Raw genomic sequence first — 26484 nt, forward strand, 5'->3', positions numbered from 1 at the left:
ACGGCCCTCAGCCTTCACCAGTGAAAACCCCACGCGAACGAAACACAGCTGCAGGGTGGCTGCTCTGCGGCACACATCTCAAAACCTTTGTTGGAAGCAGTGAACCAAACAGCTTTGTAAAAAGAGGTACCAGGCAGGAATAAAACGCACAGCCCATCCCTACGATGGGAGGGCCGGTCGGAGGCCTGGGCTGTGGCGCGGATGTGGGGCTCCTTCCTGCCCCTCCAGCCCTCGGGTTGCGCGGGGGGAGCCGTGCTCTCAGCCCACCCTCCTCCGACCTGGCCTTGGGAGTGGGGGACGGGCTCTCGAGGAGAAGTATCGAGGCGGTGCCGCACCGTTGAAGTTCACGTCCATCGCCGCGGATTGTTTCCCTCAGCAAATCCTGGCCGTGCGCCGGTTGCCGGGCCCACGGGCGCCAGATGCCGGGCCCACGGGCGCCAGGACGGCCCGGCCCTTGTCTTGTGGAGCTTACCGATTGTCTAGGGGTGGGTCCCCCCAAGGCAGACCCTGAGGACGGGGGATTGGGTGAAATACTTCGTCTGCAAGGTGAAACTAGGCAGCCCTGATGAGGGGGCAAGGGAAGGCGGTGATGAGTGGGGTTTGCGGGTCTCCATCCTGACCGGGTGCTGGGAGCCACTGAGACTGAACCCATCTCAGTCCAAACTGACAAGGATGCTGGGGTATTTACCCACCAACTCCCAACCGTCCTTGGAGGGTTGCTGCTGGGGGCGTTACCCCCCCAGGCCCCCAGGCCCGGCCGGTGCACTCCCGGGGCCTGTGCACATCGTCAGGCAGAGGGGCAGGTGTTGAGGTGTGTTTGGGAACTGTCTCCAGGTGCTGCAGGTGACCTGGGCTGGTGGGCAGCCAGCAGTCAGTGCCAGCTTCGGGGTCTGATTGGGGGGCCAGGTAAGGCGCAGTAAGCCAGCAGGCAAATGAGTAATTACAATCGTGGAGGTGCGCTGGGGGGAGAGGGCAGGAGCTGAGCGCAGTGGGGCAAGGGAGGACCTCCTTCAGGTGGGAGGCGCCTGTGTCTCCGGTGGGGAACCTGCAGCCCCGCCTCCCCGGGAGAACACATCTCACCCTGGCCAAGAGCCTGGGTGGCTACACGTGAGTCAGGCCGGTGATCGTGTGTTCACTGCCACTGCAAACTGGCTAAAAGCATGTTATTTGCTGTTAGATAGTTTTCTCAATTGCCAGTAGATGACCTAACACTTGACACTGGAAATGAAAGTCACCCACAGCACCCATCTGCCCTTAGTGACCCCTTCCCATGACCTGTTGGCCGACATAGCCTATGTCACCCCCCCCACACCCTGCTGATGCCCAAGCAACACACCTGCTTCCATCTGCAGGTCCCTGTCCCCTTGGGGAGGCCATGCAGGCCTTCCTGGAGTCTTCCTCTGCTCAGGGATCCCCGCTCGGTGCTGGGTGCTGTGCTCGCTCCTGCGTTTCATCTGGTCTTGGGGTTCGTTGGACTTACAGATGGGACTTGAGGAGTGTGGCCATGAGCTCTTCTGATGGGCTGCAGTGAAGGAGGAGCTGAGGAGGAAGTGAGTGGGGAGAGGAAAGAGGACAGAGGTGGGTGGAGGTCAGGGAAGGAAGAAGGGAAATACAGTCCCGGGGGCCAAAGTGTTATCTGGGTTCCTACTTGGGGTTTCCCTGTTATCTCAGGACCTAAAGAGCAGAGACAGAGCATGGGCACCCGAGCCTCCTGTAGAAATCTGCCTCAAGCCCACAACACCGCTGACTGATGGCACCTGGAGCAGTGCAAGATTGAGGGCTTCATAGGCCCTCAGCACCTAGAAATTCAAAATAAAACCAATGCTGAACCTCAGAAAAGTGTAGGGAACCCCTGACATTGTCATTTTCCCCATCCTGACTTCGCTGCTTCAGTCCCGACAGTCAGGCTTTGGGTCCCGACCTCTCCAAGGCCTGCCAGGCTAGTTGCAGCTCTGCCCCTCAGTTTTCTCAACCACAAAATGGGGATAATAATAGGCCTCCCTCGTTAGGTTGGTCACAAGTATTAAATTAATTGATGTGTGTCTAGCGCTTAACACAGCCCCTGGCCCAGAAGAGATTTTTACGGCTGGGTGAGGGGAATCTGGGAAGGACTCAGCCAGAGGAGCCCTTTGGACTGGGCTTCCACGGCAGGGTCACTGTGGCTGTGGAATAAAGACGGATTGCTGGGGGCGTGGGAAGGGGCACAAAGATGGTGGGGGCGACATCAGAGGTGGAAGGAAGCCCAGTGCCCAAGACAGCGTTCTTGGATGCAAACCATAGGAACCACAGCCAGCCAATTCGTGCTGCAAAGGAGTTTACAGGACGGCATCACTTTTATTTTTCTCCCAGACTGAGGAAAGTTTGGAGAAAAAGAGCAGGGCCGTGACAGGCCAGGCATCTGTGAACGAGGCCAAATTATTCAGGGAACAGTGGGGAAGCGTCAGGGAGTGCAGAGTAGCCACTGGACACTCACCACTACTCCTGTACAAAACCCAGAGTGGACTCTGAGTCTCCAGGATAAGTCGTTTACCTGGGAGGGGATTTCAGGCAATGCCAGTAGGGGAGTTCAACAGCGAGACAGGAACAGGTCTCTAGAAGCAGAGCCCAAAGCACGGTGTGGGTGCATGAGCTTTATGGGGGGGAGGGAGGGGGAATTCAGCAGTGAGGGGTCCAGAGAGGAGGGAAAGGGTGGATGAAGATGAACACCTGGGTCCAGGTGAGCCTTGGCCTGACCTGTGAGCCGAAAGGGGTTTGAAGCAGAGACGGCTCTGCACAGTTGTCCCTCCGAGGGTAAGGGGGCAGCCTCCTACCAAGTCACATGAGTCATCAACCATTGTGTATGTGGGTGTGGGTGTGGGTGTAGGTGTGGGTGTGGGTGTGGGTGTGGGTGTGGGTGTGGGTGTGGCCGTGGCCTGGGTTAGAGGCTTTTGTCCGCAGAGGGCAGTTCTCCTGATTAGGGGCAAGAGCCTACATTGGGGTGGGGCGTGAGGTGTGGGACTGGGTGGTGTAGGGATGGGGTGGGGGGCGGTGCAAGAGCCCAGGAAAGGGGCTCTGGGTGGGGCACCCATAGCACTTAGGAAGAAAGCAATATGGGATGTGATAATTAGTGATAACTTGAGCAAACCCGGCTGGGGACTTCTGGAAGGCCTGAGCTATCCCACTGAAGACCTGGGGCCGTGTTTATACACCGACTCCTGCTTTCTTTGGCCCTCGGCTTCTCAGGGCATGTACTCCTTGGCCCCTCTGGCCAGAGGACTCTGCAGACCAGAGAAAGTCCCCAGGCAAAGGCGTGGGTCCTGGGCACTGGAGGCCCTGCAGGCTGCAGGTGGAATGGTCAGGACACAGATGTGGACAGGGCAAAACAGCATCTGCTACAACAACCTTTAAAGGGGACACAAAAGCAACCGAGAAAGAGCAGTCAGAGGCGGGAGGAAACTCCAGAGGAGCAGAGCCCTAGGGTTCCAACGTGCAGACACACGCGACGCTCTTTATTCGCGGTGCGCATCCCACTCCTAGCGCATCTGCGCTTTATGCTACCAGCCTGGCCGGGGGCGGCTCCGAAAAGCCCGAGACGGCTGTCGTTGAGCCACTTACACCCCGGCCAGCCTCAGCCTGGCGTGGCGAGGAGCCGGGACGCGTCCAGGCAGGGAGAACGAGGGAAGCGGAGAGCACATTCGTGGCTGGCCACGGACAGGGGCTGGAAACTTTCCCTGGAAAATATTGAGCGGAGAAACCTTTACTGATTAGTTAAATCCCAGATAATCCTGGTTGATGAAGGCAGATCCGGACCCCTTAACGGATTTAGGGTTCCAAAACGACTCCGGGGGTTGACCCAGGCGGGGCGCGCTAGATGGCTCTGGCTCTGTCCGCAGATTTGTATATGTTGGGAGGGGAGCTGGGAGGCGCCTACCTTCCACCCCGCCGGCGGCCGAGGGGTTCCCCAACGCTGTCGCCCACTTGCGTAGACTCGGCAACCGCCCGAGCGCCCGGAGGGACGCGCGGAACGTGGGTGGGCTCGGAGCCGGCTCGCGCCATTTCCAAGTCTCCTAAAGCACTGGACGCGCTTCCCCCACTGGGCGGACGCTGCGCAGAGCGCTCGCCGGCTCCCCAGGGGTGGGGTCTTCTGAGCTGATCCCGCAGAATCGAGGGGCGCGAGTGGACCCGCGATCCCCCGCAGGAGCTAGGGGTGGGAGTGGTGGCGCGGATTAGCGTAGCAGGGCGGGGCGCTTCTTACCCGGGAATGGGCAGTAAGAATGCCCGCCCGCGCCGGGCTCCCGCCGCGGCCACGCCGCGGAAAGGAAGGCGCCCGGGGCTCAGCTCTCCCTCCATCCTGGTCCCTCCCGCGGTGTGGCCGGAGGAGGAGGCAGTGACTCTTCTGTCCAGGAATTGCAAGGTTCCCTTATAGCTCCAACCTCGGGGCTCTCGGGGTCTCTCTCTGCTTCGCTTTGCTCTCCTGATTTCTCTCTCCGTGTCAGGTGTGTCAGGTGTGAGCGGGTTAATACACCTCAGGTTCTCTCATCTGCAAAATGGGTTTTATAATATCCTTCCGAAGGGGTTGGAAACCGGTGTGCTGTTGGCACTGAGTGGCGGTCACCGTGTGGTGCTGTCGAAGTTGGCCTCCTCCCGGATGGCCTTTTGGTACCTCTGGGTCCCTGGCCATCTACTCGAGGCCTCCTCTGACAGAGGCTGAGGGACAGAAACTTCGAGACCCGGGCCCAGGCGAGGGGGCGCCGTCGGCCCTCCAAGCTGCAGGTGCGGCGCACATGTCTGCCTCTGAGACCGGCCCTTGCAAATGTCCCGGGCGGGGCCACCTCAAGGCCAATTGTCCAGCCTGCCTGCTCCGGACGTCTGCAAATGTGTGCATCGTTAGCTGTCTTCCTTAACTGAGGCCCCAAATTCTGATTTACAAACTTCTGCTCTGCCGGGCCAAGAGCCAGAGCATCTTGGCTGGGTACTGTACCCCTAACACCTTCCCCTAAACCCAGAGATAAACTTAGGGAGAAATTCCTGGCGGAGCCAAAAACGACGCTGGCGTCTGAAGCCGCCCCCACCCCGAGCGACTCAAAGGACAATTATCCCAAAGGAAAGTTATTGTTTTGCTAATCCCGGGAACACCTTGCGAGGGGGAGATTTGGGTCTTCTTTTAATAATGAAAAGTTAATGCGCAGCCTCCTTAATTATCTTTATCGGAAGCCCCTCGTTTAATCCTCAGGTTTGCAGAGGACCCACCCCGAGGCGCAGCCAGCTGTAGATCCACTTTGCCGGGTTCGGCTCCAGCTCGGGTTCCTCCTCGGCTCGGGTTCCGGTTCGGCTCGGGCTCCGGCTCGTCCCCGCTCGGCCCGGGGTCCGACTCCGGCTCCGGCTGTGCTGATGGTGCGCGCAGAGACCCGTGGGGCGTCCGCGCGGCGCTGTGAGAGGTGCCGCACCCCTCGCTGGGCGCCCGCCTGGCCGCTCGCCCTCAGGGGCGGGACTGAGAGATTCTGCTTCCCGGGTTCCGCGTTGGAGAAGGGTGGGCTCAGGGCTCCGAGCGATTCAGGTTGGGTGGGCTCAAATTTTCGGAGTGCGAGCCAGGAGAGGTTTACCCACGTGTTTCGTTTCGCGCCCACTTTAACAAATATGGGCGCTGCACGTGAAAATCACGCTTTCTTTGAATAGTCATAAAATCTGACAATAATTTGTTAGCCTCCATGAAGAGGGGTGGGTCCCAGTAGACAGGTCCTATTTTCCAATTTACCATCCCCACTTAGGGGTCGCCAGATAAAATACTGGTACACACTTATAATTTAAAAGAATCACAGTTCATCTGAAATTCTGATTTCACTGGACCTCCTGTAATGCAGTTTGCAAAACCTGGAGCCCTTCTCCGACGCCCTGGCCCGGACCGGCCGCTCCCGCCTCTCTCTACTTCTTCTTCTTCAGCTCCTTCAGTGTGTGAATTTTGCGACCCCGACGGCTCGGCCATTAGAGCGCTGGGGTGGGTTTGGCTGGAGTTGGAATGGGCACGGGTTAAATGAACGTTTTCCACTCCTTTCCCCTTGGGGATTTTCGGGGAAGGCCTTGCCTCCGGCGGTGGCGTTGGACGGCTGGAGGGGGTCATATTGGTTGTAGTGTTGAGAGTGTGGCTGGGAATGGGGCCTTGGTCTTAATGGGCGACTGGATGCGGGGAGGGAGGCTTCAGGGAGGCTGCGAGCGGGGCCTCCGCCGGAGTATCAGGACGGGGAGAGAACAGAATCGGGATCTGGAACCTGCGGCTTTCAGAGCAGAGGTTGCAGGAGGGGACGACTCTACTTTAGGAATAGAGTTGTCTGCTGCCTATTTTCCTCCCACCGAGAACGGGAGTGGGGGTGGGCAGGGGGACAACTGGAAAGGAGAGGGGAGAGGGGAGAGGGAGCTGATTGAGGGGACCGCAGCTGGGAGGGCGGCGACCGAAGGGAGGGAAACTGGTGGCGTCCCCATCTCGCGGGGTCCAAGGCGTGACGCATCCGCGCCCCGCTGATTGGAGCCCTCCTGGCGCCCGACTGTATAAATCTTCCTCAGAGCTGCGCCCCCTCCGCAAAAGTGACCGAGAGAGGGTCCAGCCTCGCCGCCTAAGAAGCCATGACCGGTCGAGACGCGCTTTCCGACGGGCGTGCCAGGAGCAGGGCACTGGTGCCCGGAGGCCCGCCCACCGGCTCGCGCCCCCGGGGCTTTGCCATCACCGACCTGCTGGGCCTGGAGGCTGAGCTGCCCGCACCTGCTGGCCCCGGGCCGGGATCCGGCTGCGAAGGCCCCGCGGCCGCGCCCTGCGCGGGTCCACGGCTCTGGGGCTCCTGCTTGGCGCGTGGGGCCCTCCCTCTGGGACTTGGCCTCCTCTGCGGCTTCGGCGCGCAGCCCCCTGCGGCCGCCCGGGCGCCCTGCCTCCTCCTCGCAGACGTGCCCTTCCTGCCGCCCGAGGGGCCTGAGCCCAGCGCCCCGCAAGTCCCCGGCCGCCCGCCGACCCCGGCCGCCCGCCAGAAGCGCAGCGAGAGCGTCTCGACGTCCGGTAAGGAGGCCAGTCCGTGCCACTCCTGTCCCTTCCCTCGGCTCGGGCGCGCAGGGTGACACTCCGGGGCCCCGCCAAGCCCAACGCAGCCCCCCAGATCTAGGGAAGTCGGGACCCCAGAGCGTGGCCTCGCCGGGGAAGGCATTCTCGCAGCCGCGCCCTCTGCCCCTGGCCTCTCCTCCGGGTCTGGTCGCCGCTGCCCCGCGGACACCACCATCACCCGGTCTGGACCCACCCTGGGGTCTCAGCGACCCGGCCGCGGTCTCCGGGGGCCTTTCCCCCGTGCCCGCGCGAGGTTCGGCCTCTGGGAACGTTGGAGGGCGGGAGGCCTGGCCCTGCCTCGTTTGTCAGTGGCACAGAACCCGGTGCCCGCCAGAGCTGGAGGGTTCGCTGAATTGATTGACGAATAGTCCGGCTCTTGGAGAGCGCGGGGCGGAGGCCTGGAACTGTCCTCCCTGTGCTGAAAAGCGAGTCTGGGTACCGCGCTTCTCCCCTCCTTCCAGCACGTGAGAAGCGAGCTCGCCCGTCTTATGGTAGCTGTGCCCAGCTCCTCAGAGAAGTCGGGGTGGATTGTGGGGAACAGAAGGGAGCAATGGAAATCTACAAAGACAGGGCCGAGAAATAGAGAGGTTTGGGGTGTGGGGGAAGAGAACGGAGAATTACACGAGAAGGGGTGGGTGGAGAGAAACTATGTAGCGGACCGCAGAGCTGAGCATCCAGGCAGCCGAGGCAGAAAGAGTGTAGTGGTCTCCACTGCTGATTAAAGGAAGCAGGCGGGGGACTTCCCTGGAGGTCCAGTGGTTAAGACTCCGCGCTTCCACTGAAGCGGGTACAGTGGTCCGGGAACAACTAAGGTCCTGCCTGCCCCGCAGCGAGGCAAAAAAAAAAAAAAAAAAAAAAAAGTAAGCAGACGGGATCAGCAGGCAGGCCAGCGTCCGCCCAGCTCTAAAAAGACTTTGTTTCATGACTGTCTAGGTAAGATCAAATGAACCCCACTATTAGTTGTTTCACTAAAAATGCAGGAATCACCTTCATAGGATGGGCTCTTTCCATGTGATGACCATAAAACTAAAGGCAAAATGCAACCGCATCCTAGTCTGTGAGGGCGTTTCTCAAGACCAAGACCAACACTGTCCAGTAGAAACATCATGTGACTGCGAGTAACAATTTCTCAAAGCCACATTAAAAAGGAAAAATAAATAGTTGAAACAAATTTAAATACTCTATCTTATTTAATCCAATACATACCAAACATTGTCATTTTACATGTACTCAATATAAAAATTATTAATATTTTACTTTTGGGGGTATTAGGTCTTCAAAATCCACTGACTATTTCACATTTACAGCTGGTCTCAATTCAGATTGGCCACATTTCACGTCTCAATAACCTTATATATCTATTGGTATACCAGATTGGACAGCGTGGATAGCATAATATTGTAATCCAATTTTTCTGGTGAAGTAATTGATGTAGGAGTAAAACTGACATTATTTTACTATTTTTGCATTTCTTAATTCACTTGTTAGTGTTTTGAAGCAAATATGCTTTTTAACAATGAACCTGACAATAGTTTGGTCTTCTAACCTTCATTTCAACCTAGATCTTTTGATATAATGGATCTCAAAAGATAAAGCATAGTGGAGTGGGTTCTTAAAATTATTTCACCTGCCATCTATGAATCATCTGGGCACATTTGGCAAGAATGAATTTCCCAGATCCCACTTCCAGAGGTTTGGAATCGGTACAGCAGGGCAGGGGACCAGCTCTGATGAGGGTCCGATGTCACAAACCTCCGTCCTTCCTTTGAGAAATGTTGGTGTATTGGTTAAGATGAGGAAGGTGAGATAGAGGCAGAAGGAAGGGGATGAATTTGGAAGCTGAAGGGACAGGAAATGCAATTAGTGTTCAAGTAGCTTTGGCTTCACACAGTCTGGGGTTTGAATCCCAACCTCACTGTTGACTACCTGTGTGACCTTGGGCAAGTTACTTAATCTCTCTGTGCCTTGGTTTCCTCCTCTGTAAAAAGAGAATAATAATAGCAGCTGCCTTGGAGTTCTTTTAATTTATGGAGAAGAACGGTGGCAATGCACGAGCAGTGCTAAGCTCAGCACCTGCAGCATGGTGTGAAAAATGCGAGCTTGTAAACATTCGCATCCCCAGCAGGTTCACAGCGTCAATCCTCAAAGTAAAATCCAGAAAACAAAGTGAAAAATGTGCTCACCTTGCAAGTCCTCCCTCTCTCCTTGTGCTCACAGATGAGGACAGCCCATCTGAAGACAGGAGTGACCTGAAGGCGTCCCCCGCCCCCGGCAAGAGGAAGAAGCGGAGGCATAGGTACCTGCCCTCACCCCTTTCCTTGGGACACAGTGCCTGAGAACCAGCTGGCCCTGCATTAGGGCAGCAGCGGGAAGGGCTCAGGAGCCACTTGGGAATGTAATTCTGCAGTTCCCAGGGGGCTGCAGGTCAGCCTTGGTAGCATTTTAAAGACACAATTTTGTGGGCCTTTAAAATGGGTCTTCTTAGAATGAGTTGATGGAATTCATTGAGGAGAAAAAAAGACCTAAAGAACTTTGTTTGGTCTGAACTAAATTGTGGACTTTCCAGAGGCTAATCATTCAGAGGTGGGGCGTCCAGTTTTCATGTAGTAGACAAAGAGGGGCCAGGCATGGGGTCCTCTGAGGCTGGAAGCCTTGCAGTCTCCTGTGGACATGTGCCCACGTGTGTGTTCGGGCCTCCCTCCAGGACTGTCTTCACAGCCCACCAGCTGGAAGAGCTGGAGAAGGCCTTCAGCGAGGCCCACTACCCTGATGTGTACGCCCGGGAAATGCTGGCCGTGAAGACCGAACTCCCCGAAGACCGAATACAGGTGCAGGTCCCACCACCCAGAGACACCACAGAGAACATGCTGCCCTTACATGCAATGAGTCAGCCCATAGCCACCTCTAAACAGCCCAGCACTTCCCCCTCCACACCCAAACCGCAGGTTACTTAGATGCTAGAGCTTTCCTTTGTGTTCATTTAGAGAGGATGACCCCTGTAACCTTCAAGCCTTTTTCCCTTTTATTAAATCATTCTTAAAAATTACACAGTGTGTGCTGCATCTAGAAACTATGTCAAGATATTAATGAAAAAATGACTATCACTCCATTGCAAACCCTCAAAGAAACCAGTGTAAATAGCCTGACGAGGCTTTTCTGCAAACTGCCCCCATGCCATATGCACATCTGGCCCTGGAACATGCACTCACAGGCACACAGGATTGGTCTTTGTCTTTATAGAAAGCTGTCCTGTGTGTGCCTCAGCCTCTGTGCTGACAGCACCTCCTCGCCAGGTCAGAAGATATGCCACTCACTCTTTTTAAACAGCTTAACAATAGTCGACACTATTATTAAGATAAAGCAATCCAACAACCGAGGTTAGAAGAGACCATTGCCCTGGTGAACTGCTCCCATCAGTGTAAAAATCAGCTTCTTTGCACACTGTGGGATACTCTGATTTTGTTTTGTCATCCCTGACCCCGTGGAGACCTCGGTGGAAACTGGTCCCGATCACCCAGCACGACCAGTCCTGCGAGCCACGAGAAAGGCCTGGGTCCCAGGTGCCCCCAAGAGGGTGCACCCGTGCCCCTCTGCGCTGCGGTCTCCTCCCGTAAGCCCTTCTGCTTCCCCTCCCGCCTCAATCCAGGTCTGGTTTCAAAACCGGCGGGCCAAGTGGCGGAAGCGGGAGAAGCGCTGGGACGGCAGCAGCGTGATGGCTGAGTACGGGCTCTACGGGGCGATGGTGCGACACTGCATCCCGCTGCCCGACTCAGTCCTCGGCTCCGCGGAGGGCGGCCTGCTGGGCTCCTGTGTGCCCTGGCTCCTGGGTAAGGAAGAGGGTCCTGTGGCCGCGTCCTGCCAGAGATGTTGGGGGTCCCCATGCCCAGTGGCCGTTGCCAAGCCAAGCAATGTAAATTTACTCAGATTCAGGCCCAGAATATCACATCCGATTCTTAATGAATTACAAGGCTTGGACTCTGATCAGTTGCCTTATTTTTCATTGGAACTACGTAGGCAGTGTGTAGACAGGTCCAATCAGGCCCTGGTTTTATGAGTGGAATGACACACTTTCTTTATATGAAATATGTTTCCCAAATGTTGAGAGCTGTTAGAGGTTTTGGAAACCATACAGTTCAGAGCTCATGGTAATAGGAAGCGGGAAGGCGCAGGCAGTGAACCTGCAGACTGTTAACCCCTTGCACCCTGGACTCAGGAGGTCCAGTTCCTGGTCCTGGCTCGGCCATTAATAATCTGCCGTGTAGCTGTTCTGTCCCCTAGTTCTTGGTGCTGGGACAGTCTTCACTGGTGAGGTCCAAGCTTTGAGGCTGGTCATTCTGAGGAGCTGGCACCCTTCCTGGTCTGTTGGCTGTTACCAGAGACACTTGGGCTTGGAGGAATGAGTGACAGACAGCACGCTGGGCAGGGTGTGAGATTAGGATTAGGGGGCTGAGGGGGCATTTTAGGCTGGGGAGGAGGAGGGGTTTTGTTCAGCAAACACTTTTTGAACCCCTACCCACCTGACACTATGCCGGGACTGAAGAAACCAATCACCTTTGCCCTCAAGGGTTGGAGAGCCTGGAGGGAACTTTGGGCAGGTAACCGGGCCCACCCCTCTGAGTTTACACGAGCAGGTGGGGTGGAGCTTACTGAGTCTGCAGGTCTGTGGCCGAACAAGAAACTGGGCCTCGTGCTGCCAGACATCTGACTTTTTGAGAGAAGCTGGAAGTTTGACTTTTGATGTAAATCTCCTGATTTTAAAATGTTGCCAACAAGTTTTAAAATAAAAATTTAAAAATCACCATGTCATCCAAACAAGGCACTTTGCTGGCTGTGTCCAGCTGGCAGACACCAGTCTACAACCCCTGATGTTGAGAGTTACCTACGAGACTCTCCTGCAGGCCCCAAGACAGGTACCAATAAGGGAAATTCTAATGGGATTTAGAGAACAGTGACATGGAAGAAATTGACTTAATTGCTGTATTTAGAGATATGTTTTTATTTATTTTCCTTTTTTGCAAGGGATGCATAAAAAATCCACAGGGATGATAAGGAGAGCAGAAAGAGAAGAAAAGCTGGCAGGACTCTGGGGCTCTGACCATCTCAAGGAAGGTTCTAGCCCACATCAGGCAGGACCACAGAGGGGCTTGGAGGAAGGCAGCCCTGAGAGCGGCTTGGAAGACGCGGCCATTGATCTCTCCAGCACCACACGTCAGGAGACCAAGAGAGCGCAGCAAGGGTCTGGTGCCCAAGGATGTTCAGACTCTGAGGGGCTAGAGGGGCTCCAGCCAGGGAAGGAGGGGGCCTTATAAGGCTGCAGGTCCCCTCTGCCCCACCAAAGGCTGGAAATGTGCACATTCCTCACCAGCTTTTTTCAAAAGACAAAAGTTGTCAAAGACAAATACTCTCAGTTGGATTTTCTTCTTCCGGTGTCAGGATGAAATGCAATGCCACTTGCTTTAAGAAGACAAATGGTGACTTATGGAAAATTCCACTTCATTCTAGAATGGAAATCATTCCTTAAAGGCACATGAATCAGTTAATTTGGTATAAAACTTTTATTCTCTTCTGTAGAACTTGAGGAGGAAGGATATTAAGTCCAAAACCCATTTTCACTGCCAGACATCCCAAGATTTGGTTCAATATACAGTGTAGACTCCCAGGTTAAGTCTGCTGTCCTTACTCTGAATCCAAAAATACAAAATTATTTAACCTACAGAGAATCATATATCTTCATAGATACTGAAGACTTCATGCAGACCTCATATGAATGAAACATAACATTTTTACCTTGAACTTGGCTTTGGACTTTTTCATTTTCTTGTTAGGCAATGATTCTATGTCCTCCTGAGTGTCATTTGATCGGGTCTGTCATTCCAACCAAGAAAGTCCTCTCTCCCTTCCCTTCTGAAACAGCACAGGACCATATCTGAACAACGGTTGAGTATCTATAAACAGTGTTTTAAGTTCAGACCAGGCTTCTTGGTTTTTTAAAATTTATGTTTGAGAGCACTTTAGTGACTTGATTTCGTGAATGTTTCCTCGCCTGTATTTCCTTTCCTTTATTTATTATTTTAAAATAAACGTTTTGTGGTGTGTTGGTGTCTCACACACCCCCTCTGTCTGCACGTGCACCTCCTGCTGCCCCTGCCGAGGGCGCCTCCATTAGCCTGGAAACATTGTACCCCAAGTGTCTCACGCTCGGGCTGCAGCACTTACCCCGTGTCGCTCTGTAAACTCCTATGGGGCAGCGTCGGTGTCTAATTCTCTTTTCTGAGTTCAGAGTCCAGAGCTTACACCTTGCTGATGGGGAGGCTGAGGGGGAAACACGGCTCTCCTTGAAGAAGAAAGCGTGGGAAGGAGGGTGAGGACCCTCTAAGCAGGTGGCTTCCTCTGGGAATGGGCGCCGCCGCCCTTCGGGCTGGGCTTAGCTCTGCCGTCTCTCCAGAGGAGAAAACACAGTTTCCTTCCTTTGGTCTGTTTCTCTTATCCTGTGATTGTCCCAGACTTTTGTGAAAATTAGATGTCACCTATCCTTACTGCAGCAACAGCAGCTAACAATGAGCCCCACCTTCTCTCATTCATTCTGGCACCAAGAGCTCAGCTGAAGCCTGGGGCTGACGGCGGGAGGGCAGGTGCTGGGAAGAATCTGGAAGTCACCTTCTCTCTGTCCTGCTGGACCTGCAGAGCAGGCCCTGGGCGATGTGGCCACACCTGTTCTGGACCCTCTGCTGTCTCAGGCCGGTTCTCAGATTCTTGCCTCCATCTCTCTTCCTAGTTTATCCAGGCTTGAGTTTGGGGGAGGGAGCTAGTAACCTGTGCAACTTACATACAGCACACTCATAAAATAAAATATTATGCAGCCACTAAAAATGATAGCAATGAGGCATACTTACATGGAAAGATGTTCATGAGATGTTGCCATGTGGGGGCTTCCCTGGTGGCTCAGTGGTTAAGAATCCGCCTGCCAATGCAGGAGACATGGGTTCGAGCCCTGGTCCGGGAACATCCCACATACCATGGAGCAACTAAGCCCGTGTGCCACAACTACTGAGCCCACAAGCCACAACTACTGAAGCGCACACGCCTAGAGCCCGTGCTCCACAACAAGAGAAGCCACCACAATGAGAAGCCTGTGCACCGCAGTGAAGAGTAGTCCCCACTCGCCACAACTAGAGAAAACCCATGCGCAGCAACAAAGACCCAACGCAGCCAAAAATAAATTTTAAAAATTAAAAAAATTAAACGTAATTATAAAAAAAAGTTGCTGATTGAAAACTCCTAAACGAACCCAAAAAAGGATACAAGTAGAAAAAAATATGTAAAGCAGAATAAAAGTGAAATAAAGAAACTTAACTGCCATAGAACTATACAAATAGTGGACAAATTTCTAGGCAAAATTATCTAAAAAAGGAGAAAACAGGAAGAGGCAAAAGAGAAAGGGACTAGAACCAGTAATATAGACCATTTTAAATGTATAAGGACACTAATGTCTCAGTTTTTTCAGTCATAAAATGGGGATCATAATAGAACACCCTTGTTTTTGTGGAGATTAAATGGAAGGATGTGAGTAAAGTGCTTACCTCGGTTTCCAGCATGGTAGAGAAAGAGCAAAATAAATACTATTGTTACACTATTACTGGCATTCCCGTTAGTATCAAGACCCCAGTGAGAACACTTGTCATCATCATTATTTAGCAACATGGGATCCACTAAGTAAATCATGGGATAATAACCGGTTGGAACACTGTGCAAACAGCGTTTAAGAAGAGCCCCAGGGGCACAGCAGAACTCCACCCGGGGGCCGCTGGGCACAGGAGAGGGACATGCCCAACGTGGACAACCATGCACTGTCTGGTGAACTTAAATCTGGGCTGCACCTTCCAGCAGCTGGGGGACCCAGGTAGGGTCTGTCCTTCTGCCTCCTTCACCTGTCCTGTTTGTCCAGGCCAGGGTGCTTGGCGCTCGACAGGCTTCCTCACTCCCCATTGGTCAGAACTTCTGTCACTCTTGGGCCTAAACCAATCGTGAGTCAAGGGGGCAGAATTCCTCGTTGGGCTTAGACCAAAAATGCACCTGCGTTCCCCGAGCTTCTCTCGCCCTAAAGCTAAGTATATTTGGGCTCCTTCCAGCAAAGAAGAAAAAGGAGTGGCCGCTGACCAGCCAAGGGACAGGCTGGCCACAGGCAGGATGTGAAATAGTATATGTGACACTAAAAAAGAAGAAAAGAAGGCAGATGAAATTCCTTTGAAACGTTCAGAGCATTTATCTTTGGATCATGGGTAAATGGATACTTTTGGTCTTTTTTTCATACTTTCTAAGTTTTGTAAAGTTAGTATGTAAAAATATAATAAAATAGTGATTATTATTATTAATAATATTATTAAAATAGAAATTCCTCTTTCTCAATTTAGGGCGAAGCACACACAGGACAAAATCTCATTTAAAAATACAATGAAAACGTTTAAGGATAGAGTCCGTATTTTGCCTGCATCTCCTGTCAGGTCAACAGAAGTGCCAACTTGACAGGAAACACACAGTCTCCTTCAGCCCTGACTCAAATCATGCAGCAAATTGGAATCTGACCACTGACAGCAGGACTGAATTGTTTCCAGCTTTCAAAATTGCTTTCCAGCTGAAATGTGGCTATAAAAGCCTAAAAGGAGATTTTAAAAAAATTATAATTTTAGCAAGGCCAGTTTGGACAGATTCCTACTATGAACCAGTGTCACCCCCGCTGCACTTTGGTGACAGGAGCAGCACATCAGTGCCTGAGAAACATGCGTGACTCCAGGAGATATTTTCAGAAATGACAGAAGAACAAGATATAGCAATCAGTGTCGTTTTCTTAAGTTTACCAGTATAAATACAATAAACTAAAACTATCATTCTCTGTGGTCTACAAATCATGTCCATATTGTCTTTTTTTATTCTCACAGCAGGTGAGAAACTGAGCTGCAGAGAAATTAAGTGGACTTGCTAAGATGATTCTCAAGTTTGTAAGGCTCAGGGCCAGAAGAGCTAAGCCAGCCTTGAAGCAGACGGAGGCGGCGACTTGCTTTTCCACATGTGGACACTTGGGTGAAGCTGTACGGTCAGGCCTGAGAGTGCTGGCTGGGGAAGCAGACAGACCCAATAGCAGGGAGCATACGCGCATGCGGATACAGAGGTGGCAAGGCCGGCCACGAAGGAAAGGGCTCACTGTTTGATATGTTATTGGGACAATTGTTTATCCAAACGGGGAAAAATGAAATGGACATCAGTTTCACACCTCACAGGAAAATATGTGCAGGTGGATTAGACAAATGTGAAAGGCAGAACTATAAAGCTTTTAGATGTTTGGGTCTAGAAGATGCTTCAGTTGCCCCAAGGCTGTGGTTCAAAACAACCATTTTATTTTGCTGACAGTTTTGTGGGTCTTTCTTCAGCGAGGCTTACCAAGCCTCAGCCCCTTTCCATCCGTCTATCATCTCATCTCTCTGTCCACACATTATATTTTTCCGAACCATTTGAGATTAAGATGCATACACCATCAGACCCCTTACCTCTGTTTTTCCAGCTTGATCGAGATATAATTGATTGATATACCATTGTGTAAGTTTGAGGTGTACAATGCCATGATTTGACACACGTGTAATGGCAGCCAAAGAACCCTGGGCCATTGATCTGATATTGGTCTTGGGATTCTTAGAGCCTCACTTTGGAAGCTGAGTAGGGGTTGCAAAGGTTTCAGAATCCTGGGAATGGGACCAAGAATTTTGTCTTGGGTATAGCTCTAGGGAGACCTGCTCTCAGAGAATTACTGTGAATCTCTCTGTTTTCCAATGTTAACGTCTGCTCATTCAGGTCCCGTTCACAGGATTTCATCAGGGACCCCACAGGCTGCTGCTTACCCTGTTTTGGTGCATGACCACCTTCAGCTACACCCTCTGATGTTGCCAAAGTTTGCTCCTCTGGGGAGTTTCTCACACAGCTGTGTTCTGCCCAAAATAAGCATGCTGTGTCCCTGTCACCACTGATGGTCCCTGTTAGTGCGCGCCCCACGTGCAGGGCTCCCCGATGATGCAAAGTGTTCAACAACCTTAGGACAGAAAGCACTGATCTCCCAAGTGTATTGTATTCTTTCCCAAATCTATTACCCGGCTGGTGAGAGCAGAATCACACCCATGACATCTGGGCCCAAGGAAAGGCGTGCAAAGCTGTTCTTACAGAAGCGCCCTCCAAGTTAAGGCTTCCACACAGATATCTATCAAGGGACTTCCCTGGTAGCACAGTGGTTAAGAATCTGCCTGCCAATGCAAGGGACACGGATTCGAGCCCTGGTCCGGGAACATCCCACATGCCACGGAGCAACTAAGCCCGTGTGCCACACTACTGAAGCCTAGAGCCCGTGCTCCGCAACAAGAGAAGCCACCGCAGTTAGAAGCCCGCGCACCACAATGAAGAGTAGCCCCCGCTTGTGGCAACTAGAGAAAGCCTGCGTGCAGCAAAGAAGACCCAACGCAGCCAAAAAAAAGGTATCTATCAAAAGGGAACGGTAGAGACCCATGGTTTCGTTCTGACTTCTTTGGATCCTCCCCACTTCTTAAAAATTCATCCAAGGCTGGCTGCCTTTTCGCCCATTCTATCAAAATAAACGGATAAATAAATCAATCATCACCAATAACATGCTGGCGCCACCTGTTGGCAGGCATGTGGCTGTGTTCTGCCCTGACTTGCGGGTCAAACATCTAAAAGCACAGCTTGAACACGTTTGTGTAGAGGAATTTGTTTTTCTACCCATCCTTCCAACCCACCCACTGAGTCACCGGTGGTGGTCGTCTCCCCTTTGAAATATCTACAGTCATGTAACTGTCTCGTTAGCCACCCTTTCTGTGGTTAAACTGCCCAGTTTATGATACTTTGTTATAGGAGCCCACACGGACTCAGACAAAAAGGCCTCATCTTTTTTCAATTTATCATCATTTAAAATAAATAATTCCCGCTATTCCCTATGCCCAGTCCACCACCTTAATCTCTCTCTGCCGCTTACACTAGATCTCTCCTCTCCTTCCCCAGATTGTCTGTCCCTCAAGTTCAGGGCTGTTCTGGACGCAACTAGCCTTCGTTGATGAGGGCCTCATTGTTCAGGATATGCTCCTGGACTTCCCTTGATGGAGACGTGGCTTCGAGGCCCGCGCTGTGTTCTTCCTGTCCGCTGGTCCTGAAGCAACTTCAAAGTTAAAGGCAGAATCCATCACTAGGTGGCAGTGTTGGCCAGCTTTAAAGTTTGTCAAAATGGGCACTGGGTACTAGAAATTTGATTGTTTTGTTTTCTATCCCTCATCTTCCCATTCAATCAATCCACAATCAATCAATCAATCCAGATTCATTGGGCCCCTGCTCAATCCACACACACCCTCCTGGATTCTCAGCTGGTGCCTTCAGGGCTGGGCTCTGTTTAATTTCTTTGGGACCCCCAGGGGCCAGCCCCAGAGGAAGCGGTGTCCACTCCAGGCGGTCAGCACATGTTTGCTGGCTGACCCTTCCCTGTCGTGGCCTTTGTCTCAAGGTCGTGCTCATATCATAAACCCTCACTTTTGGGTTGATTGAGCTGAGAGGCTGGGGAGCCCCAGAGACATTCCTGAGGCCCCAGGTAGGGACGGTGATGTGTTTTCAGCTGCCTCTGCTGTCTCAGGCAGAAAAAGAGACTGCTCTCTCAGACCAGCCCAGAAGCTGCTCCCTGGTTTCACTCCGTACCTCTCATCCTCCTCTGATCCTGAGAAGCCCAGCATCCAGGGCGATCACCGCCAAACGAGCGTCTGAGCAGGGATTTCCACTGGCCTGAGACCATGAAGGGGACAGGGCAGCCACCACTGAGCATCGGGACCTCGGGTTCAGAGTGAGGGCACTGCACAGGCCTCTGCCGGACGATGAACCTGCAGGATGAACCACGAGGACAAGTGGCCACGGGGGCTTTCTGGCGTGTGTGGGAAACCCACAGGCTGTTCAGGATGAGGTCTTGGTGTGGGAGCTGGCTCTTCTAAGCAGTGTTGCCCTTGGCCGTCCTGCCCCCTTGCCCTTGGCAGTAGAAGCATCCTCCCCCTCTACCTGCCCGCTGCTCGCGGTTCGGTCTCAAAGGAAACTCCGAGACTCACCTGAGAGCACCTTCCCTAGCTGCCCAGCCCCTCAATTTTTAATTTTATGCGTGTCAAAATACAAACGTTCCCAACCAGAACTGCTGCCATTCTCAGAAGCTGTTGGACCAAAATCTGTTTATCCCTGGTTGCACTTGAGTCCAGGATACAGTTGGTTCTAGGGGGACCGGCTTCAACAGGAGACCACAGGAAGTGAGCTGGGGTTCGGGGGTGAGGGGAGGGAGGCATGACTTCACTGCTGGAGCCCTGAAGTGGGAGGAGAAACAGCAGACTGAGGGGAACAGCAGCCCTCTAGCTGGGAGGGGGCAGTCTACTAGTTGGGAGCCAAAGAAAGACAAGGGAAGGGGCGGGGAGGGCATGAGATTTAAGCTCATTAGCCCTTAAATACACCTGTGCGACCCCCATGCCTTAGAAGCTATGATTTTACGGAAACAGAAAAAGCCGGATACTCTGTCTGCCATATCCCCATCGGGATGAACACAGCACCTGGCGTTCGCGAGCCGAAGGATTCAGGGTCTGGCTCCCACTCAGTCATCTTGCACGTGACAACACCGAGGCGCTTACTGCACGGTGGGCTGGGGGCAGTGCAAGGGCCTGGTGCGCTTGTCCTGGCTCCCTGACAGCGCCCTCTGTCCACCCGGCTTCCTCGAGGTGGACGGAGGAGGAAGCCAGGGCTTGATCCACGGGTGACGGTGGCCACGGCTCACAGTTCCTAGAGCTCGGCCTTCAGAGGGACCTTCTGTGTCTGGTGATTGCCCCTGGCCTGCTGCCACAGCAAGTGTCCATGCAGAGAGGCGGGAGGGGCCGTGGCTGTGAGGTCCCTGTGGACCTGGGCAGCGAGAGAACCGGTTCCTGGAGGTACCAAAGACACATCACAGGAGATGCCGCTGTCTTCTCTGATGGCGCTCTTGACCATTGTGGACTGTGGGAGTGTCTGCTGGGGGCCACGGAGAACTCAAAAGCCAAAGTCCTTCTTGTGGTTTGTGGATGGATGACACCTCAGTCTTTCCTGCTCACAGAGGGCTAGAGGGAGTTAAGGGGTTCCAGGATCTGGTGTTGACGGCATTTAGGGAGCTTGTTGCAAGAGCTGCATGAGAACAGACCCACCCCGAGGTCTGCTGGCTCCACATGGCCCCATCCTAAGCAGATGGGGGTCCCCAGCTCTGGGAGGACACCATTGCCAGCCCTGTGCCACCTGGAGTCTGTTCTGGTTTTCACATCTGGTCTCTCCCACTCGTTGGTGGTGAACCCTCCTGCCCTGGGGCTGCTGTGTGCATGCTCCCTCCCGGGGATCTGGTGTGCAGGGTTACGGGGCACTGCGTGGGGGTCCTGGAGACCCAACTGCTGAAGCCACGGATACGAGTGTGCCCACACGTCATCGCTGCCACTGAGGTCATGGGGACATCAGGAAATGCAGGCCTGGGGGCAGGGAGCCTGATACCCTGGTGCAGCCCATCCCAGACCCCCAGCAGCTGCATCCTCGCCTTCCTCCTACCCACTTCAAGGCTCTTAGTGTGGATTTTCTGTATTGGTTTTGCTTTGCATCTCAGTCATTTGATTTGGTGCCTGTCTCCCTGTCTCCCCCTTTCCTTGGTCGTGCCCTTGGGCTCAGGGGCTGTGTCTAGTTCATTGCTGTTGAGCTGACAGCCTCCATGTTGGCCCATGCACACGGGGTGGGTGGTGGTCCATCACTGAAGGGAGTTGTGGGAGTGAGGAGAACAGGGGCCAAGGAGCAGGGAGCTCTGGTGGCTCAGTGCTGGGTCTGCTGAGGGGGACAGGTGGGTCTCCCGAACCTGTATCTACAAAGCTGCTTCTCAGGAGGGTCCAGTGCTCCGAGCAATGTGGGAGGTAGGGCCTAAGAAGTCAAACACCCTAAAGCTGCTAAAACTGTGAGCGCTGGGGGCCAAGGCCCCCGACTTGACAGCTGTGCCGCCTTAGGTGGGCGTGTCCCCTCTCTGTGTTTGCTTTTTCATGTGTAAAGTGGGGACCAGGGCAACCTTCTCTTAGGATTGTGAGGGTTGCTCTCTCCGAGTTGAACATCAGGGCTGAGACGTAAAGTGAGCCCAGCTCCCCTGAAAACCCTCCCAGGCCTCCCACATTGCACCTGCCAACTTGCAGCCTTCTGCAGCAGAGGGTCCTGCCTGTGTTAAGGGCAGGAGCTTCTGTGACCCACGCTGCCTAGACGACCGGCTGCTCTCAGAACTGCCGAGGCTCCATGGGAAGCTGCTCTGTGGATGTGGCCAGACGGGTGGTGGGGTATGGCTCTACCTGCCATATTCCCAGAGAGCCGCTTCCAGGAGGCAGCTGGTGGCCTTGGCCTCAGTGGCCTCATCCTGGGTAAACTGGGCTGCAGGAAGTGCCATCTGTACCACCCGATTGGCTCAGCAGTGTTTTCTGTACCCACAATCACTTCTCTTTACCCAGCCTGAAGGAAACACCAGCTTTGTACTTCTTTCTTTCTTTTTTTTTTTTTAGATGTTGGGGGTAGGAGTTTATTAATGAATTAATTTATTTTTGCTGTGTTCGGTCTTCGTTTCTGTGCGAGGGCTTTCTCTAGTTGTGGCAAGCGGGGGCCACTCTTCATCACGGTGCGCGGGCCTCTCACTATCGCGGCCTCTCTTGTTGTGGAGCACAGGCTCCAGACGCGCAGGCTCAGTAGTTGTGGCTCACGGGCCTAGTTGCTCCGCGGCATATGGGATCCTCCCAGACGAGGGCTCGAACCCGTGTCCCCTGCATTAGCAGGCAGATTCTCAACCACTGCGCCACCAGGGAAGCCCCTGTACTTCTTTCTTTAGAGTCAATTCCATGTACATTGCCCACTGTTCTTGTAATAGGGGTGGGGCAGTTGAGCCGCCTTTATGTGGCTGTTACAGTCAGCTGGCGGGTGTCCTGGTGGCAGAGAGTGAATTGAGAGGTGGATTGCGGCCATCTGCCCTGGGGGGCCCGGGGACAGGCTGGGGGCTGTGTCCCACGGAGCTCCAGAGCCCTGGCCTCGGCTGCCCACTGGCCGGGCCCAGGCCTTGAAGCAGAACGTACCTCTCCCCCATCCCCACCTCCGCGACCTGATGGCGGCGGCGGTCTCCATTGGTCACAGTCTGAGGGACCTGGCCCCACTTTGGGTGACCTGAGGGCCAGCTGGGTCCTGGGCACCTGGCTCCCTCAGTGATGACGGCTGGGCAGGGTCTGGGGACTTGGCCGTGAGGGTGCCGCCAGCTGAGATCTCCCTCTTCAGTCGGGCCTGGGCACTGGCAGGAGGAGCCGGACTGGGTGCTGGACGAATGCTCCCAGGTAAGGTAACCGGCCGGCGCATGCACCCCCTCCTTTTAGCCTTGGAGGGTGAAAGTCAAGCCTTGGGACCTTGAACAAGTAAAATGAAGGGTAATGATGTTGCTTTGCTTATGGGATTTGTTAAGTGTTAAAAGCCGCAAGGAGGCATGGAGACAGAACTAAATGCCTCCCCTTCCCTTTCTTGTCAGAACAGAGAATAACATTTGTTTTGGTGGAGGTTTTATAGGAACATCGTCACCTGGCCATGACCTAACCTCAAGAACAAAGGATCTGACACCCAGAAGTCTGCAACAACTAACCACGCCCCTCCCTCACCTTTCCTATAAAAGGGCTTTGCTGAAATCTTCTGGGGAGTTCAGGGTTTTTAAGGCATGAGCCACCTGTCTCCTTGCATGGCCCTGCAATAAATGTTTCTCTGCTCCAAACTCCGATGTTTTGATAATGTTTGGCCTTACAGCGCATCAGGCACACGGACTTGCATTTAGTAACATTCTCTCCATGGGGTGTCTTCCTCCAGAAGGCTAGAGCTTACAGTATGGCAGCTGGGTTCCAGGACAGCAGGAGCTGCAGCTGTGGCCTTGCAGGGCCTGGACTGGGACAGTCAGAGCAGCACTGCTTGCCCACTTGAGGGGGAGCTTCTCACTTACACAGGGGGGTGAAGTTGATGGCCATCTTTGGGGCCCCCAGCCACAGTTATGGTCTTTCCCTATTTCAATTTTATTTATTCTATTAAAAAGGTGATTCAGGCCAAATGGTGAAGCAGAAATTGAGGTGGGAGTAGGGTTCTGCCCACCATGTGCCTATTTCTTAGGGCTCAGTGCTCTCATTTGTTCCACTCAGGAGTTGAGAGTGGGCGGGACTTGATAGCATTAGATAATTTTTAAATTAAGTGAAAAATGCAGGTCAAGCACTTGGCACAGAGCAGGACCCATGTCTAGTGCTAGTTATCACTGGTTCCCCAGCCTAGAACTCAACCAACCAGTTTTCAAAACTACCCTTTTCCTTCTGTTTACCTTATTTATTATGTATTTAGTTTGTGGGTGCTGTAATAGTTAAGAGTCTGGTTGAGACAAGTTTCTGTGGGTTCCCTTCTATCTTTCCTGGCTTGACAACAAGAACACCACCCCCACTACTGGGCTTCCTGGGTACAGCCCAGGGAGGGAGGTATCACTCCTGTTTCCCCCTCCTCAGGGCTGCATAAGAATAAAAGAGTTGGTGTCTGAAACATGCAACCTGGAAGGGGCACTCAGTGAGTTCAGTAGTGGAGGTGGTGTAGGCACAGAGACGTTAAGGAACTCGCCCGAGGTCACAGAGCTAGAAATGCCGGGTTTTGAACCCAGGCCACAGATGCTGGAGCACTGAGCGAAAACTCCCCAGGGTTCCAAATCAGCTACGGTTACGGGAGCGTTTACTTCTCTACCACATGAAAGCACCGGACCCCAGACCACCGCCCCAGGTCCCCACAGCCTCCTGCGCCCAGGGCCAGCCCATAGCCCACAGGGGCTGCTTATGTGTGTGGGCATCTTGGTGGGGGGCGGGGGACGGGTACAGGCCCACCAGGCCGCTAGAGGGTTCACTCGCAAGGGCGCCCAAAAGGATGAATACTTTGCCTTCAGCCTCTGAGATGTTGAATTGACCTAACTGGTGGTCCTCGGACCCACCTAAGCGCCTCGCTCCGTCGGTCTCCTGAGGCCGAGCCGTCTCCCTCCCACGCCAGACAGTTCCGGGCACCCGGGAGAGCCTGCGTCCGCGGCGCGCGTATCTGCAGGTCCCCGCGCGGCGCAGCCGTCGGGGCTTGAGGACGCACCAACTGAAACCCCGGCAGCCCGCTCTGGGACCACTTCCCCAGCTGCTCCCTCTCGCTTCCCGGCTCCGCTCTAGGGTGGGAGAAGAGAGGCGAGGTGGGACGAGGTGGGGCGGGTAGATTCTTCAGACTGGGACCGGTAGGGCCCGGGGTTGGCCGGAGGGCGGGGTCGGGGGTCGGGGCCTGGCCGGGGCGTTGACCGGAGGGTGGGGCCTGGGCTGGGCGTCGGTCGCAGGGCGGGGCGGGGGCGGGCGGGGGCGGGCGGGGGCGGGCGGGGCGCGGGCACGCGAGGGCTCGGTTGCCACAGCCGCGCGGGGCTCTGAGGCGCGATGGCGGCGCGCTGCTTGGGCCGCGGTGTCGTACGGCTCCTGGGCGGCCTTCGCGGGGTGGGCGCGCGGGGCCTAGCGGCCCCCCGACTCTGGGGCAGCGCCTCCGCCCCCGCCGCGCCGGCCGGCTCGTACCAGGAGCGGATCGCGCTGGCCGCCAGCGAGCCGGCAGCCTTCTGGGGGCTGCTGGCGCGGGATGTGCTCGTGTGGGACACCCCCTACCACACTGTGAGCGACTGCGACTTCCGCAGCGGCAGGATCGGCTGGTTCCTGGGAGGCCAGTTGAACGTGTCCGGTGAGTGGGCCTGGGGGCCGGGGCGCCCCAGCTCACGCGGCCCGAGGGGACCCCGAGCCCAGCCGGCGGCGGCCCCACATGCTCCCTCCTCAGCGTTCGGGACTCGACCCCGGCGAGCTGCGCAGTCACCCCGCCCCCAACCACTAGTCCCGGAGACTCCCGGCCCGGCCCGACTCCCCAGTCCCGGCTCGGGCACCCGGCGTCCCCCAAGTTTAACTGGGGCTCCCACCGTCCCGCACGGCGAGCGCGCCGGGCCGCGGTGGAGGCGGCGAGGGGCTCCAGGAGCAGGACTACTTGCTCTCGCCCCGGCGCCAGAGACAGAACCGAAAAGCTTCTGGCCGATGTCACCGCCGGGTGCCGGCCGGCGACGCGCCTGGGGAGCAGCCCTGCTCGTGTAAACAAATCGAGCCGTGGCGGGTGGCGGGGAGGAGGAAGCCCGGCCGGCAGCGGGAGTCAGCCCGCGGGCGGGAAGGAGGCAATGGTGGGGCCTCCCAGTGCTCAGTTTCCCCCTCGCCCCCAAGACCCACGGGGCTGGCTTTAGACCTCGTGCGACTGAGATCCCAGAAACCAGCTCCACCGCCAGTCAGTCCTCTGGTGTCTGCTGAGATTGGATCCACTACTGTTTTTGTCAAGATTTGGGATTGGGGTGGGGTGGGGAAGGGTGCACTGCACCCACCCCCTGCCCAGCAAGCGGAGAAGGCCCAGGAAATGAGGGCGAGCCCAGGCAGGCTAGGCCTGGGGTGGGGCGGCCAGAGGGCCTGCCTGTCAGGGAGGAAGGGGGTAACTGGGGATAGGTGAGATCTAGGGGGTGTTTAAGGAAAGGATCTGTAGGTCTTGGTGGCCAAGGCCTGAACTGGGCGGTGGGGTCTGAATCTCCCAGGCTCCACCATTTACTGGCCCACTTTTTTTGTTCCTCTGAGCCTCAGTCTCCTCCTGTGTAGACCGGAGGCAGTAATGCCCACCTGAGGGACTGGTTGTGAGGCCAAGGCACGTAGAGCGGTGGAACGGGCCTGGCACTTACTGGTGACCAATAAGTAGTAGTGATTTCAACTTGTGAAATTCAGAAATAGTCATAGAATTATAGGTAGTACCTTGCAGTTATTTTTCAAACAAAGAAACTTAAGGGAACTTCAGACCAGATTTTTTTTCATATGGTATATTGCTTTGCTGGTTTAATAAAAATGACTCAGTAGAGAAGTGTTTTATCTAAACTTGAGTCAGCAGCGAGTGTCCTTGAACTATTGGGAAAAAACCAAACCCTTAGGTTTGCAGGGTTGGCGGAATGCGCCCTGGATGGGGGAGAGCTGAGTGCAGAGGGACGGCGCAGAAGGATGCAGCTCCTTTGGAAGCTGCCTTGGACTTGGGAGGCCTGAGGCTGCGGGACATTCAAGGTTGACTCTGAACATGTGCCACCTTTCAGTCTCAGATAAGACGGGGGTCGGGGGGTGGGGTGGGGTGGGGTGGGGGGGGATGGGTAACGACAGACATAATGGGACAGGCAGCAAGGGCCTCCTGAGCCTCACTTGGTCAGGGTCAAGGTCAGGGTCAGGGTGCAGCAGCAAGCAACTCTTCTG

The 26484-nt window shown here is 54.6% G+C and overlaps 2 protein-coding genes across 5 annotated transcripts in view; both read left to right on the forward strand.

Moving 5' to 3' along the window:
• The first annotated feature begins 6559 nt into the window (after nucleotides 1–6559).
• On the forward strand, nucleotides 6560–16014 carry VSX1 (visual system homeobox 1). Of its 2 annotated transcripts, XM_004270436.1 has the most exons (5): nucleotides 6560–7021; nucleotides 9281–9359; nucleotides 9768–9891; nucleotides 10710–10890; nucleotides 12083–13158. In XM_004270436.1, the coding sequence occupies exons 1-5, from the start codon at nucleotides 6598–6600 to the stop codon at nucleotides 12370–12372; spliced, it is 1098 nt and encodes a 365-aa protein (XP_004270484.1). In that variant the 5' UTR covers nucleotides 6560–6597; the 3' UTR covers nucleotides 12373–13158. The 2 variants fall into 2 exon arrangements, with proteins under 2 accessions (XP_004270484.1, XP_012388684.1); XM_012533230.1 differs by lacking the exons at nucleotides 10710–10890; nucleotides 12083–13158 and adding an exon at nucleotides 16000–16014 and having other exon boundaries at nucleotides 6598–7021.
• An 8564-nt stretch (nucleotides 16015–24578) lies between these two features.
• ACSS1 (acyl-CoA synthetase short chain family member 1) overlaps nucleotides 24579–26484 on the forward strand; it is a 42817-nt gene continuing 40911 nt past the window's right edge. For 2 of the 3 annotated variants that reach the window (XM_033429422.2, XM_033429425.2), the window contains exon 1: nucleotides 24579–24910. In XM_033429422.2, coding sequence (XP_033285313.1) covers nucleotides 24619–24910 — 292 coding nt within the window. In that variant the 5' untranslated portion in view covers nucleotides 24579–24618. The remainder of the gene's footprint in view (nucleotides 24911–26484) is intronic. The other variant, XM_004270435.3, reaches the window with a different exon arrangement.

The sequence above is a fragment of the Orcinus orca genome, chromosome 16 (assembly GCF_937001465.1).
Source record: "Orcinus orca chromosome 16, mOrcOrc1.1, whole genome shotgun sequence".
Classification (NCBI taxonomy): Eukaryota; Metazoa; Chordata; class Mammalia; order Artiodactyla; family Delphinidae; genus Orcinus; species Orcinus orca.